The 16,794-nt window shown below is 42.8% G+C and overlaps 1 protein-coding gene across 3 annotated transcripts in view; it reads right to left on the minus strand.

Moving 5' to 3' along the window:
- Dtnb (dystrobrevin beta) overlaps nucleotides 1–16,794 on the minus strand; it is a 204,225-nt gene that overhangs the window by 171,275 nt on the left and 16,156 nt on the right. For all 3 annotated transcript variants that reach the window (XM_028778099.1, XM_028778098.1, XM_028778097.1), the window contains exons 2-4: nucleotides 12,693–12,760; nucleotides 6,947–7,027; nucleotides 1,778–1,991 (exon numbers count right to left, since the gene is read on the minus strand). In XM_028778099.1, the coding sequence (XP_028633932.1) occupies nucleotides 1,778–1,991; nucleotides 6,947–7,027; nucleotides 12,693–12,759 (362 nt within the window). In that variant the 5' untranslated portion in view covers nucleotide 12,760. The remainder of the gene's footprint in view (nucleotides 1–1,777; nucleotides 1,992–6,946; nucleotides 7,028–12,692; nucleotides 12,761–16,794) is intronic.

Raw genomic sequence — 16,794 nt, forward strand, 5'->3', positions numbered from 1 at the left:
CCCTCCCTCCCTCCCTCTCTCTCTCTCTCTCTCTCTCTGTGCATGTGTGTGTGTCTCTGTGTGTGTGGTGTCTCTGTGTGTATGTGTGTGACGCACACAAGTGAATGTGTATTAGTGTGAGGCCATGCATGTACATGCAGAAGCCAGGGCACATCAGGAGACTTCTATCACTCTCCACTTTTCTGCCTTGAGACAGGGTCCCTCACTGAGTTGGAAGCTCACAGCTTTGTTGGTTGGCTGGGCAGCAAGCTCTCCGTACCCACCTGTCTTAACCCACCCAACACTGAGGTTATGGCCATAAGCAGCCATGCCCTTCCTTCTGTGTAACTGAGGGATTCAAACTACAGCTGTGCACCACAAAGCCTGACAGTTTTAAAGTTGGCTCTGGGATTACTCTGAGGTCCTGCTTTTGACACAAACACTTCTTCATAAAACTGAGCCACCTCCCCAGCCCAGAATCAGAGTTTTTAATCCCCACTCAACTTTCAAGTAGTAAGGCAATTTTTATTACTATATTTTTTAAAATTGTTTATTGAACTGATTTGTGTTGTGTAAGCCTGGAACTGGCTGAACCGCTGGATTAGGGACATGATAAGATTTACAAAGGGTAACAACTACTACCAAGGTTTCTAGATCACAGGACATGACTCTTAGTGTGAGGCTAATGTATGGATCCATAACCCTATTGTTTAAATGACTTTATGTTTCTGGGACTTTTACCTATTATAGACTCTTATTTTTAAAATTCAAATTTTTTGTTTTTGTTTTTGTTTTTTTGTTTTGTTTTGTTTTTGTTTTTTCGAGACAGAGTTTCTCTGTGTAGCCCTGGCTGTCCTGGAACTCACTCTGTAGACCAGGCTGGCCTCGAACTCAGAAATCCGCCTGCCTCTGTCTCCCAAGTGCTGTGCTGGGATTAAAGGCGTGCACCACCACTGCCCGGCTTAAAATTCAAATTTCTTTAAATAATTTTCTATGAAATGGGTAAAATACCCAACTTGCCACATAAACATGTTAAGACTCTGGGGAAAGCCTAATGTGTGACCTGGCTTTGACCCACCCATACTTTCTCACGAACTCACTGAACTTCTGCTACTATAATATGCAACTATTACCATTTTACTACTGTATAAATTCAACATAAAGAGAAAACAACGAAGCAGGGAGAATTTACCATGCAGACCCAGTAGTCAATAGAACAACAGTGAGAAGAAATAGGAGCACTTGGTTCCTGGATCAGAACCATTTCTCCACATTCCATCCTTTGGCATTGGTTTGGCTTGGTTTTGCTTTAGTTTTTATAGTAGAGGAAATTGTCTCCATTTTAACTGTTATACACTAAAGTAGTTTCTCGCTCATGTTGTGAAGTCTACTATACAGTGTTTCAAACTGAAAAAGTCCTAAATAGATTCTTAGAATTTATGAAGAGAAAACTTCAACCCAAAGGCATTTGGTGTTACGGAGTAGAGAAAGATGAGCCTTAAAGTCAACTATAAAGCCACATCAGCATGTAGAAAGGTTAAGCATTTCTTAATCTTTGGGGAGAGGAAGAGGTCTGTGAAAGTGCCTATGATTCTACCAGACAATGACTCAAGTGGGTGAGTCCCATCTGTGACATCTATTACAGAGCTCCGTCTGAGGCACGCCAGGATGCAGGAAGGACTTACACCGAGTAATTCACCTTAACTGAGACTCTAAGCTGACAACAGTTAGCAAGGCAGTGTGGGAAGGGGGTGATGAAGAGATGGGCAGGATTTAAGAGAAGTGAGCAGGTACGAGCCTGTCATAGGCGGCGATCATAAAGTTGAGGAGGAGACTGATGGACTGCTCCACGCTGATCTGGTGAGTCGACGGAAGGCGCTTGTTCAACTGATAGTAGATAGAAGAGATGACAGTCTCCAGGCGGGACACGCTGATCTCCGTGGTGTGGTCCAGGGTGTTAAGGCCATTGTCTCGGAAAGCTTCGATCATGTTCCAGATATCAACCAGATGAACTGAATCAAAGAAAAGAAACTGTCAACAATTTTAAAGGACATTTAAACTGATCAATTCATTTTTTTAAGCTTAAAATAAAAAAACTCTTTAGCCAATACTAAGAAACCCACTGCATGACAGAATATAAAACATCAAGGAGCTACCCCAGAATAGGGCCGACCACCTGTATTAAGTAATTGGTGTTTCAGATCTTTGTAAATAGTGACCCCTATGCCCTCTATCAGCGGAATATACATACATACATATATATATATATATATAATTTACTCATTAGAGCTGCCTCCTGAGTGGCTCAGAGCCTGACAAATACAGAGGTGGATCCTCACAGCCAATCATTGGACTGAGCACAGGGTCCCCAGTGAAGGAGTTAGAGAAATGACTGAAGGAGCTGAAGAGGTTTGCATCCCATAGGAAGAATAACAATATCAACCAACCAGACCCCCCCAGAGCTCCCAGGGACTAAACCACCAACCACAGAGCACACATGGAGGGACCCATGGCTCCAGCCACATATGTAGCAGAGGATGGCTTTGTTGGGCATCAATGGGAGGAGAAGCCCTTGGCCCTGTGAAGGCTCGGTACCCCAGTGTAGAGGAATGCCAGGGCAGGGAGGTGGCAGTGGGTGGGTGGGTGGCAGAATACCCTCATAGAAGCAGGGGGAGGGGGATGGAATACGGGGATGGGAGGGTGACCGGGAAAGGGGATAACATTTGAAATGTAAATAAAGAAAATACCTAATAAAAAAATTTCTAATATAAAAAAGAATTACTCATAAGCATTTTCCCCCTTTTAAAACAAATTATTGTTACATTTATTTATTTGAATCGTGGGGCTATTGGTAGATATGTACCAGATATGTATATGTAACGGCACATGTATGGAGGTCAAAGGACAATATTTAAGAGTTGCTTCTCTCGTTCCACCACATGGGTTCTAAGGGTTAAACTCAGGTCATCCATCAGAACTGGTGACAGTGCCTCTAACCACTGAGCCAGCCCAATTTTCAGCTTGTTTAGCAATTTGTCACATCATCCTGGATCATCTTTATTTGTAATATTAGTCTGGCAATTTCAGCAACATTTTACATCTCAAATTGTCCTCTCTGTGGCCCTAAAAAAGAAGTAAATCTGTATTAAGTATAACTCTACCATGCTGTGCAGCCTACTAGATGCTCTGAACAATGTATCCTAAAGACAAATTTATTTAGATTTGTTTATTTAAGTTTATTCAAATCTATTTGTTTGAATTTAAATTTGTTTTTAAACAAATTGTTTTAAATCGTATTTTGAGCAAATCAGATAGTTATCTCCCTGCATCTACCCTTCTCCTTGAATAAATAAAAACCATGGATAAAACATTTTAAAAACAACAAACAAACAAGCCAGTTTAGCACATTGGTGATGTGGGGCCAGGACTGAGAGGATTCAGCCAGACCTCCACCACCAAAGAAAGGATATCACCTTAGAAGAACAGTTATTAAGAAGACATGGCTTCAAATAACAAAGGAAGCAGAAGCTCCCTCCACCTGGATAAAGCATCTGCGGAAACAGCTGATGCTGGAGTTAATGGGAAAAGGTAGAAAACTCCTGCAAGAGTCCAGACAAGCCACTCAAGAATAAGCAATCAAAAAGAAAATAACACACTGGATTTTCACTCAAATTTAAATAAACTCTTGTGTTTCAAAAATGTATGTGTATACATATACATACATATATACATATACACATACACATATACATTTTTTTTTAAATGAAAAGAAGCTGGGTGTGGTGGCTCATGCCTGCAATCCCAGCAGTCAGCAAACAGACGGTTATGAGGTCAGGGCCTGCTTTGATTCAGTGATAGACACTTTCTCAAAAAGTAAGACGCTGAGTAACTGGGGACAATACACTGTCATCTGATCTCCACAGGGCACACACACATGGGCATGAGCACATGCATGTACAGGTTCACTGCACACAAGCATAGAACACACACACAGGCATCTTTTACAGAACATGGAAAATAAAGACAGGTGGGTCAGAAGTTCAAGGTTATCCTCTGCTACATAATTTCAAGCTAGCTGGGACTACAAGAGACCTTGCCTCAGGAGGTTAAAAAAACAAAACAAGACCAAGGACTGGACATGATGGCTGCCCAGTGAGTAAGAACACTGACTGTGCAAGCATGAGGACCTGAGTCCAAATCCCAACAGCCCATGTAAAAGGCCAGGTGTGAGGCAACCTTTCCACCTGGCCAGGTCCTGCAGAGCCTGCATCAGGGTCTAGCCAGATAAAGACTGTTACAGAAAATCACAACCAATCAAACTGCAGAATATAAGTGAGTGATCACGTATTGCCCAGCCACAACGCATACATTTACAACACAACTCCTACATCTAAGGCTCAGTGAACACAGAAGAGGAGATGGGAAGACTCCAAGTCGGAGGACCAGGAAATCCGCTGTGAGAACGTGCCTTCTACCTATGACAGGAAAGCTATGCCATGAAATCTCAACAACATGGCTGCCTAACACGACTGAACAAGGACAATACCAACAAACATGCCAGCACGGAAGAAATCTAACTGGTGGAAGAGGTACATCACTGGAGTGAACTTTGACATTTCGCAATCCCAAGCCCTTCCCAGGCAGCTCTCCCTGCCCCGTGCTTGTGGATCAAGATGTTAGCCCTCAGCTGTTCTCCAGCACCATGTCTGCAAGCCTACTGCCATGTTCCCAGCCATGATAGACATAGACTCGCCTTCTGAAACTGTGAGCCTCAATAACTCTTTCTTCTATAAACTGTCTGGGTCACTGTATCTTAGCACAGCCACAGAAAGGTAACTAAGACAATTAGCATCATCTGCCCTCAGGATCATAGCACTATACACACAGACTACACTCTCCCACGAGTAACTATGGGAAAAATTATAAAAATGTCCACACAGCTGCTCTAAGATATGACTTTTCAAACTCTCTGGCCACAGCCCACACTCACCCACATATGTATTTAATACCAGGCAATCACACTCTCTGCCTTTCTTCCTCTCCCTCTCTATCTCTCTTGCACACACACATGCACACATATGTCTAGATACACTGAGGTTTTGTAAGCACTTTTTTTTAAAACCTCCCTAGCTGCATGCACTCTGGTTGCTTCTTATTCTCTATTCTTTTGTATTACACACTTTACATTGGCTATGACCCATCAAAGCAACTTTGAGAAGCCCTTAATGGGTCATCATCCATAATTTGAAAATTAATGCTTTGGGAATTGACAATGAAAAAATCATGGCTGCAGCCCAAGACAGCATGATAAATTCTAAGAATTTAGAATTTATAAGTCTGTTCTTTCTTTTTATTGAGATATGGTTTCACTATGTAGCTAGCCCTAGCTAGCATGGAACTTGATATGTAAACCAGGCTGGTCCTTGAATTCAGGGAGAGATGCTTGCCTCTAAGGTGTGCAACACCACACCCCAAACCTGTCAGGATATTTAATTCTTTTTTTAAGTATTTATTTATTTATACAGGGTTTGTTAACCTGCATGTACATTATCTGCACACTGGAAGGCATGGGATCTGACGTTACAGATGGTTGTGTGCTGCCATTGCAGGTGCTGAGAATTAAACTCAGGACCTCTGCAAAAGCAACCAGTGCTCTTAAACACTAAACTATCTCTCCACCCATCCTACCCCCCTTTTAAAGATTTATTTATTTATGTATTTGGGAAGGACTTTTAAGTCTTAACATCTGACAGAAGTTATCATATGTAAAATGACTTGCTAGAGTCACTTGTTTATAATAAATGGTAAAACTCTTTTAAAACAAATTTTCCACCGGGCGGTGGTGGCGCACGCCTTTAATCCCAGCACTTGGGAGGCAGAGGCAGGCGGATTTCTGAGTTCAAGAGTTCGAGGCTAGCCTGGTCTACAGAGTGAGTTCTGGGACAGCCAGGGCTACACAGAGAAACCATGTCTCGAAAAACAAAAACAAAAAACAAAAAAAAACAGTTTCCAATTCTTAGGCTAATGTGCTTCCCATTATACAAGCCAGGCTCTCATTAACACATGTGCATGTGTGAAAAGTACAGCAAGACAGCTCATCTTCACAGACAGTGAGAATATGTGTGTGTACATATATCTGTACATATTTTATAATCTACATGATAACAGGTGCTTATTAAAATGAGCTGATTTGTGTTATAGTAAATTTATACTAAATTTAATCAAAAAATCAATTTTCACTGTATCTGTATATCAAAATATCAAGGCCTTTCTTTCAGAAGCTAGTAACTATATTAATTTTGTACAAAGGGTTTTCTCCCACTTAAATAACATTAATATTAGGCCATCTCAGAACCTGTGACTGACCCCTAGTGCTGGTGAGTGGGGCAGGCTCAACAGTGCGGAGAGTAAAGGCAAAGTCACGAACACTGAGGACCTGAGTTTGGTGCCTGGAACCCACATGGTAGAACAAGAAAAATGACTCCTAAATATTGTCTTCTGCCCTCCGTTTACTGTAACATGTGCACGTGTGTGGACACACACACTAAATAAATAAAAGTGAAATAAAAAATCCACATTCTAGCAACATTACAATAACATAACAATTTTGTTAAACATTTTAAGGGACACAGGAACAAAATGACAAATTCATAATATTTCAGTCAAACAGAATTAGGGCCAGAGAGACAGCTGAGTGGTTAAGGGCATTTACTGTTCTTCCACAGGACCCATGTCAGGTAGCTCACCACCTACAACCCCCGCTCCAAGGGATCCTCTGCCTCTGGCCTCTGGGGCATCCACACGTGTGCACATGTTCATATGCAGACATATAATCCAATAGTAGAAATACATTTGTTACAAAAAAACAAACAGAGTTTAACTAACCTTACCATATGCCTGGAAGACGCTGAAATTTCATAACATCAGGAGCCCCATCCGCCCACCAGAGAGCTAGGAAGCGACTTACGGTTGCACCGCTTCTGCACAAATCGTAACTTGCAAGCTGTTCTGTACGTTGACAGGCGTATGACATCAAAGTTCTGAGCACCTGAGAAGGGACACGGTGAAAGGTTGAGCTGCATGGCTGGGGCATCCCACTGCTGCATGCTCAAGTGTGGCTGCACGGTGATGTGCACAGGAAAGGAGAGGGGAAGAAACAGCTTGCACGTACCCATTGCACACAAAGATGCTGCCAACAGTTTTGTCTTCTGGTAAGCAGGAGAACTTGGAGAGGGGGAACACTCAATGGTGTCCATCAGTAGGCTGCAGGGCCAGGCCATTTTTTATTCAAGCGCATCTCACTAAGTAGCACTTGCCTTGAGCTTGCTAAGTCCCCAGCTTGGCCTCAACCCTCCTGAGAGCTGCAATTACAGGCACAGAACACCACGGCTGGCTGCATCTTCCTATCAAGAAGTAAAAACTGCTGTGTGTGGTAGTAGTTGTGTGTCTTTAACCACAACACTCAAGGAGCAGAGGCAGCAAGCAGATCTCTTAGTTCAAGGCCAACCTGGTCTACATAGCAAGTTCCAGGCCAGCCAAGACTGAATAATGACACTCTATCTCAATTTTGTAAAAAAATAAAAAAAAAAAAAAAAAAAAGAGGTAAAAATTACTTTTGTTTTTTTTTTTTTTTTTTTGAGACAGGGTTTCTCTGTATAGCCCTGGCTGTCCTGGAACTCACCCTGTAGACCAGGCTGGCCTCGAACTCAGAAATCTGGCCGCCTCTGCCTCCCAAGTGCTGGGATTAAAGGCGTGTGCCACCACTGCCCAGTAAAAATTACTTTTTAAAAAGTAAAAAGTATTTCATGAGTATTTGAATAAAGTGGCTAGCAACCAACTGTAGCTCCAGTATTGAGAGATACCATGCTGGCTTAAGGCCTCCTCAGGCACCAAACACACATGTGGTGCACACACGTACACATAAGATAAGCCAGAGCCAATGCCTTTAACGTGAAAGGCCAAGGTAAGAGGACTGCTACATGAACTCCAGTGAGACCCTACTTAAAAGCAATAAATAAATAAATAAATAAAACTACTATTACCCCCAGAGGAGGAAACAGACATATAGGGGGGCAGAAGACATCCTACTCGCAACCCTATCTCTCTCCACAGAGTGCCCTCAGCCACCTTGGGACCCTGCCAAAAAGAAGACCATCTCTAGATGTGGCCCTGTAACTTAGGCCAAAAGCATGAGCCAAGATAAATGCTCCTCTATAACTTAGTCTGCACAGTGTGTTATTAAAAACAAAATGGACTAAAACACAGAGTTCATATAACACTATTGTAAGCATATCAAAATTTTTCACAAGAATAGTACCACAGGGCCCTTGAAGTGGTTCATCATGTATTAATCCTCAACAGCCTGACTGAAGGAGAGAGCTGGCTCTGGACATCTATGTTGTGACCTCCACATGCATGCTGTGGCTTGCTCTTATGCACATAAAACAGAGCAGAAGCACAGGTGAGCATCAAGGACGTCTTTCCCTGTGGCAGAAGGGTTAAAACCTTGGGAAAAGCTGGCGGTGGTGGTGCACGCCTTTAATCCCAGCACTTGGGAGGCAGAGACAGGCGGATTTCTGAGTTCGAGGCCAGCCTGGTCTACAGAGTGAGTTCCAGGACAGCCAGGGCTACACAGAGAAACCCTGTCTTGAAAACCAAAAAAAAAAAAAAAAAAAAAAACCTTGGGAAAAGATGAAGCCCTGAAATCAAGACCTCTCAAAGGCAACCACTTCAGTAAATGAACTAAATTTAGTAAATAAAACTAAATTTTTTTCAGTAAATGAAAAAAAATGACTCACAAAGAGAAACAGTAAGCCTGGCTCCCCTAGATTTATATCTTAAGATATCTGCATTTAGGCACTGTTGTGATGGCTCAGCAGGTACGAGCACTTGTTGCTCTTGCAGAGGTCCAGAGTTCAGCTCTCAGCATCCACATTAGGTGGCTCACAACCACGGGTAACTACTGTACCAGGAAGTCCAGAGCCCTCTTCTGGCACCCACACAGACACACGCATATACATATTTTTTAAATTATGCATATCATATTTTAAAATGGCAAGGAAAAATAAAATAATAAAATGGACTGTATTTTCTAAAAACTGATTATAAAAGTTTTAAAAGACAATTTTTAAAAGGTGGCATGTACTTTATAAAGAAGGTACCCTACAATAGCTTAATGGGCCTATATGCCTTTATGCCTTTGAATGAAGTTACAAATGTTAATAAGCTTGAACTTTTTTTTTTTTTTTTTTTGAGACAGAGTTTCTCTGTGTAGCCTTGGCTGTCCTGGAACTCACTCTGTAGACCAGGCTGGCCTCGAATTCAAAAATCCACCTGCCTCTGCCTCCCAAGTGCTGGGATAAAGGTGTGTGCCACCACCGCCTGGCCTTGAACTTTGTTTTAATTGATAGGGTAACAAAATTCTAGGGTAACCAGAAAGAATGTATCTCATTCACAGTTAAGTAAAGGGAACTATGAAATGGGAAGTTAAATTCACCCAAGGGAAAGCATGGAAGAAGAAAACAGTAAGAAAGGACTAAGCTGGACCAGGGAGACCACTGAGTGAATAAGTGCTTGCTGTGTAGACATGAGGACCTGAGCTCAGATCCCTGGTATCTGTATTAAAAGCCAAGTAGGGTGGCATATACTACTGCAATTCCAGTGCAAGGCTGCAGAGAAAAGCTGTATCCTTGAAGCTCACTGGCCAGCTAGCCTGTAATCTCTGAGCCTCAGGTCCCAGTGAGAGACTCTGTCAAAGCTAAGAACAACAGGCAGGCTGACCTCTGGCCTCCACACACATGTACATGTACAGACACATGCACCTGTTCCTACAGACATGCAAAGGGGAGGAACAAAACTGAAGTATAAAGCCCTAAAAAAACAGAATTTATTAGTATTCATATAAAAAGGTTAAACAGAATAAGCCATGGCGAGGCAACAGCTGTCACGTGAGATTCTTCACCCCCATTCTTGGTTCTGAAGATTGACCCTGGGGACTCTGGGCAAGAGCTCTGCCCCTGCGCTACATCCCCAGCCCCAGATTTTTTTCATGTCTTTTAAGCGGTTTGTTTTTCTTTTTAAACTTATTCACTTCACATCCCGCCCAGCTCAGCAGAACATTAGGTCATGAAAAGAAGGGCTCTCTAAGTGTGGGGCAGTGCTACAGTGCTTGCCCACCACTCAAGAGGACCTGGGTTTGAGCCCCAGCACTGCAAACAAAGCACAACAAGGAAAGGGAAAGAAAAGGAGAATGACAAAACAAGAGCCGAAGTTCTTTTAGAATGGTAACACTGGGCATGGTAGCACATGCCTGCAATCTCAGCACTTACGAGGTAGACACAACAGCAGCAAGCTTGGCCTACATAGGCCTTGTCTAGAAAAACAGGGCTGCTATCTAAATAGAAAGTTAAGCATTAAGACTAATAAAACAAACTGAGGAAGATTATCTAAATTAGCCTAACTCCTCAGAGATACTCCTATGTACTAAGGCTGAACACCAAGGATCTATATGGATCTATATGGTGGTCATCAGCAAAGGTAGTTATTCTATAGCTTAGGTGGTGCTGGGAATGAGGCTGAAGTATCCCAGAGTAGAAACCAGTGCAACTTCGATTATTCCCAGGGTCAACCCCACCCCTACCCCACAGTTATTTATGTGTAGGAATCACTGTGTTTGTTTCTCTTTTTGTCTGACTCACTTGATCAAGAAAGCATCATATCTGAGGTTATAACTCAGTGGTAGAGTTCTTTCCTACCATATACAAGGTCCTGGGTTCAATTCCCAGCCCTTAAAAGAGAAAAGAAAAACAAAAGAACGAAAAGAAAAGCCGGGTGGTCGTGGTGCACGCCTTTAATCCCAGCACTTGGGAGGCAGAGGCAGGTGGATTTCTGAGTTCAAGGCCAGCCTGGTCTACAGAGTGAGTTCCAGGACAGCCAGGGCTACACAGAGAAACCCTGTCTTGAAAAAATCAAAAAAAAAAAAAAAAAAGAAGAAGAAGAAGAAGAAAAGAAAAGAAAAAAGAAAAAAGACAGGATGGTGGTGGCGCACGCCTTTAATCCCAGCATTCAGGAGGCAGAGACAGGTGGATCTCTGAGTTCAAAGCCAACCTGGTCTACACAGAGAGTTCTAGGACAGACAGGGCTACACAGAGAAATCCTGTTTTTCGGGTGAGGGGTGGAGGGCAGTGAATAGAAAAGACAGCCAAGGTGAATGGAATATTCCACCAGGCACAGCAAGTGCTCGTCTAGATCTTTTCTGCTTTCTGTTTCAGCTTTTCTGTTTCTGATTTGCTGTGAGACAAGGTCTAGTCACGTAGCCTAGTCTGGCTCAAAATGACTATCCTCCTAACTCTTCCTCCCAAATGCTGGAATTACAGGCATCCCACTATGGGGTCCCACTATGGAACCCTTCTGTCCTACCTCCAAGTGCTAGCATGGCAGGCACCTGGCCACACCCACACCCAGCTGTACAGTAGTACTCATAAAATGCCTTTAAAAGGCTTACAAAGACCAATTCAGACCAATCCTATACAGACACCTGAGAACCAACACGTGTGAGGTGGTCTGTATTACGTCTAAGAAAACAAAATATTGGGAACCACCCCATTCCTCCCGGCCATGCTTTGGGCTCTTGGTTTGTTTTTGTTTCTAATATCATGATATAATTTTATCAGAAGATTTTTAAGTGCATAATAAAGTTCTTTCTCTTTGGTTTTCCAATAGTGCTACTATTCTAATGCTTAGTTCTCTCTACTGCATGTCTAGCATCTAGTAAAAGGTAATTTATATAATGTATTAATTATTAACCACTATCATCACCTGCAAGCTTATGATAACAACAGTTGTAGAAAGAGTTCTAATCAGTAGGCATGACTTAAAGTCACAGGTATTTGATGTAACATGGCTGCCTTATTTTTTATGATTTTTTTTTTTTTTTTGGCTTTTTCGAGACAGGGTTTCTCTGTGTAGCCCTGGCTGTCCTGGAACTCACTCTGTAGACCAGGCTAGCCTCGAACTCTTGAACTCAGAAATCCGCCTGCCTCTGCCTCCCAAGTGCTGGGATTAAAGGCGTGCGCCACCACCGCCCGGCTATTTTTTATGATCTTAATTAAGAAAGCAATTGAAGGCACTTGGGAGGCAGAAGCAGGCAAGAGCCCTGTGAGTTCCTAGCTAGCCTGGGGTATTGAGCAAGCTCCTAGCTACCCAGAGCTATATAGTGAGACCCAGGCGGGATGGAGAGAGGGAGGGAAGGAGGGAATAAGGGAGGGAGGACAGAAAGAGACACATACACACACACAGGAAGAGAGAGAGAGAGAGAGAGAGAGAGAGAGAGAGAGAGAGAGAGAGAGAGAGCGCCTCAAGTCTCAAATCAATTCAAGTAAAACGCATGTTGAGCTGTGAGTCCTCCAATCCCATGCTTCTGCAACTCGCATTCCTTCCTCTCTAAGGTTTCCAACATACAGTTCTAACTGACAGAACTATTACTTAGCCAGGCAGTGGTGGCGCACGCCTTTAATCCCAGCACTTGGAAGGCAAAGGCAGGCAGATCTCTAAGTTCTAGGCCAACCTGGTCTACAGAGTAAATTCTGGGATAGCCAGGACACACAGTAACCCTGTCTCAAAAAACAAAAACCAAACAAAAACTTGTAAAATTACTCGATAAAAATAACAACAAACCCCACAGTGTTCCACGTGTGTGAGCCCAGGACACTCACGCATTTCTATGAAGAGCTGCCTCTTCTCCGCCATGGTCTTCCGCTTGTTCCCACCTTCCTCAATCATCCTAGAGATGAAGACAGACACAATGAGCCAAGACATGGGGTGATGACTGACCCGAGTGCTCAGCTGCGAGAGGTACAGGAGACCACAATGGCCGTCCACATTCTACAGAAACATCGGCGAAAATAAAGTGGAACCCTCCCACCAAGAAACATGAGCCATTCTCCCATTGTCTGGTAGCTTCCAAAAGATACAGGACAGTCAGTATATTAAAGGAGCTGGTATGTTTACTTCCCAAGTTGAAAATACAGGACTTTTTTCTAAGAGTGGGGCTCATACTTGCTCTGAGGCTACTCTAGACCTCACAACATAGCCTATACCAGCCTTGAATGTGCAGCTGCTCTGCTCCAGCCTTATGAGTGTTGGAGTTACAGGCATACACCATCCTGCCTGGCTGAGGATGGCCTTTTTCCAACTTGATTATTTTCTTTCTTTCTCTCTTCCTTTTTAACAGAATGTTAAGTATGTTGACACAGTTTTCTCTACCACCACTGTTTTGCAAATATTAATATATTACTAAAATATGATTTCAGATACAACAGAGAAAGCCCATAATAAAGAACACAAGAGCTTTCTATTTACACACACAAAAAAAAGAGACAAAAAACCTTCTGTTTTAGGTTAAACTATATTAAACAAAAAGATACTCATCCCCAAGCTAAAGAGCTCCGCAAAGGAACTTTTCGTACACACTAACAGCAGTGAATGCTGACATGTAGGCTATGCCAGGTGTTAAAACTCCTTACATTTGTGGAACCAAGTGTCAACCTGAGAGGCTGAGACAGGAGAATTTTTGAACCTACTAGCTCAGAGCTGACCTGGAGAACACAGCAATGTCATTTGCATTCCTTCTAATCTAGTCAGTCCCCACACAGAAAGCCTATGTGCCTGCTTTATGATACTGCTGCTCCCGCTCCACGGATCAGGCAACAGAGGCTGAGAAAGCTAGCTTGCTAAAGGTGCATAACTCAACATCAGTGCCATCGCAACCTCTTGAACACGCTTTTCACGTAACTGTTATTTACAGAGATCTGAATCCTTAATGTCTAAAAAGCTAGAACACAACCCATTATACAGACCTATTTGTGCCAAATTCTGCTGAACATAAGCCAGATAATTACTCTGAAAAGATTAAACTGTTGTAAAGCACTCTCAAGTATGATTAAACTGTTATACATTAAACAAGTACAAACCATTCTCAAATATCTTATGATCACAAACTAAACGACAACTGTATAAACTGCATATTCGCTAAAGCGAGATGCCTGCCTGGTTATAACAAGTTCAGCTATAACCCAAAGAAACTTTAAAATGTCAATCTAGTCCTTAACATTCCATAATTAAGATTTTGATCAAAAACAACCCCATCCCAAGTCACAGAAATGTTATCGGAGAAACTTCAACACACATAGTGGTTACAATTTACCCCAAGTCAAAGGAATTTTGAACAAAAAGTAAGCCAAGAAAAAGCCACCAAAAAAAAAAAAATCTAATAAAATCTAGGATTTAAAGAAAAAACAGGAGTTGGTTCCAGTAGTCTGTGACTACAGAGGGAAGAGGCCACTGGAAAGCTGGCCACTCCCGTATCGCAGACTTGATCTCTCCCGAAGTCAACTGCTGATACTGATCACACGGAATAACCACGGGGACCTTTGTGCTGTATCTCACGGGCTGCAAGCTCTACCTCAGTATTCCTTTACACCACATTTCTCAAAGCAGAGAAAACAAATTCCTAGAGATTGCTGAATTCTTAGTGGGAATTTTCTAAAATTTTATTTTCATTTTCAGATTCATCTTGGGAAACATATATCCTGGGTCACCTCTTAGATGGCCTACAAGTACTGTGAGGCAGTTTCAGCACCCACAACCGCAGGTAACGTGACTAGTGGCTGGCGGATGACAGGAACTACACTTTCTTGGACACATCTGACCTGCCATCTGCTTTTGCAAACAGAGTTTTGAAATACAGCCATGGCTATCCAGTTCTGTTTCCTTTTCTTCTTAGGAGGGGGTATGAGGGCTAGACATTGCCCTCACGTAGTCCAGGCTAGCCTCAAACTTGCTAAACAACTGAGGAAGACCTTGAACTCCTAATCCCTCTGCCTCCTAAGTGGTGGGATTATAGGCATATATTTTCATGCCTGCCTTCATTCCTGTATTATCATCTATGGCAGAATTTCTATACTCACAAAACAATGGCAGACTGCAGTACATGCCACAAAGAACTTCTGGCCTAAAATATCTGAAGTAAAATTTACTATCCGGCCCTTTAAGAAAAAGTTTGCCCATCTTATTTATAGTAATCATTAACAGTGGATTACTACACATCTGACTGCAATTAGGCTAGTACATCCCCACTGTCAAAGTGAAAACAATCACACCAAGTGTCTTTGTTTCAGTCCTTTACTGAAGGTCCATCCTTGCAGAAATGCTTCAATCACTCTTAAGATTCATTCCTTGTTGCTAAAATGGTATTTAACACACACACACACACACACACACACACACACACACACACACACACACTGCACCAGCTATTATGGCCTAAATGTGAAATGTCTGCACAGGTTCATGCATCTCAACACTTGGTCCCCAGCTGGTAGCACTGTCTGTGGAACCTTTGATACTGTAGCCTAGTTACTCAGTCAACGTGGTGGTTGGGAGCCAGCCTTGAGGTGCTATCTGCTTAGGGTTCTGGCTCCACGCTCTGCTTCCCAGGTGCAAATAAACTGCAACCACCTGCCTCAAGCTCCAGTAGCCACTCTGGACTAGATCCTCAAATTGTGAACCAAAAGAAACCCTTTCTTACATCACTTTGTATATTTGTCTCATCAATAAGACAAGTAATATATCCAGCTTTTATTTGTTTTTGTTTGTTTTCAAAGAAAAGAAAAGAAAGCCCAAGAGGAAATGAAGAGATGTGAATGGAGAAGAAAAGATGAAAACCTACTAGGAAAATGCTTTGATACTTTACAGCCTAGCATAGAAGTAAACAGTATATACTTCAGAGGTTTTAAAGGGACAAGGCAGGAGCTGAAGATATGGCTAAATGGGTAGCCTGCCAGCCTACCCAATCAGTGAGCTCCAGGTTCAGTGAGGGACCCTGTCTCAAAAACTAATGCAGTAATGCAGACAGCAATAAAGTAAGACACCCAACATCAACTTCTTGTGGCATGAAAGGAACCACACATGCACACATGCACATGCAATGTAACACACACATGTAAAGTAACACACACATACACCAGCCCTGGAAACATAACGATACAGTAGACTCTGTCCTGGTCGGCCATTCCTTCCCCAGGTGGCTTGGTTACTTTCCTACTGCTGGAAGCGTGCCATATTGTCACAGCTGCACTTTTCCCTGGAGAATTCCCTTCAGCTGCCTGAACAGTCTCTAGGCAAGAAGCCTGCAAAGTTACTCCCATAAGGCAGACAGCTGTAGTAGACGACTGATAAGTCCTAAATACCTGGCCCAAGGAAGGTCTGGATCCTGGAATCCAGGGTGGGTATACAACCACCTCAGTCACTGAGCAAAACTACTAAACCCAAACTAAAGCACGTGGAACCGTGAGGGACACGTGTGAAGTAAGCATGAGCAGGTGGACTGGAGAGCCCACCCAACAAGGGCTTACTGCTGTTCTCTCACAGCCCCAGGCCTGAACTCCAAACCTCAGGCTCCCCAGCTAAAGTCTCGTAGCACATGCTTTAAAAAAACCAAAATCACCCAGGAAAGCCCTCTAGTTAGCCTGCTTGCAGAGAAATCAGAGTGGAAGAATCCCCAGCTACTCTTCCTCCTCTTCCTCCTCCTCCATTTCCTCCTACCCTGGCTCACAGGCAGTCTCATACTGAAGCAACAGAAGCAGGAAAAGCAGCTGTGTGGAAAACTACAGGAGGTAAAACTGTGAAGGGAAAAGGAAATGAGAAGTAACCGGCTCAAGAGGGAAGAAACACAACTGTCCTTGTTCACTTTGACATGATCGTCTATGCAGAGGACCTAAGAGAATTTCCCAAATCTGCCAACTAATAAGCTATTAC

Source organism: Grammomys surdaster, unplaced genomic scaffold, assembly GCF_004785775.1.
Source record: "Grammomys surdaster isolate TR1022 unplaced genomic scaffold, NIH_TR_1.0 324, whole genome shotgun sequence".
Classification (NCBI taxonomy): domain Eukaryota; kingdom Metazoa; phylum Chordata; class Mammalia; order Rodentia; family Muridae; genus Grammomys; species Grammomys surdaster.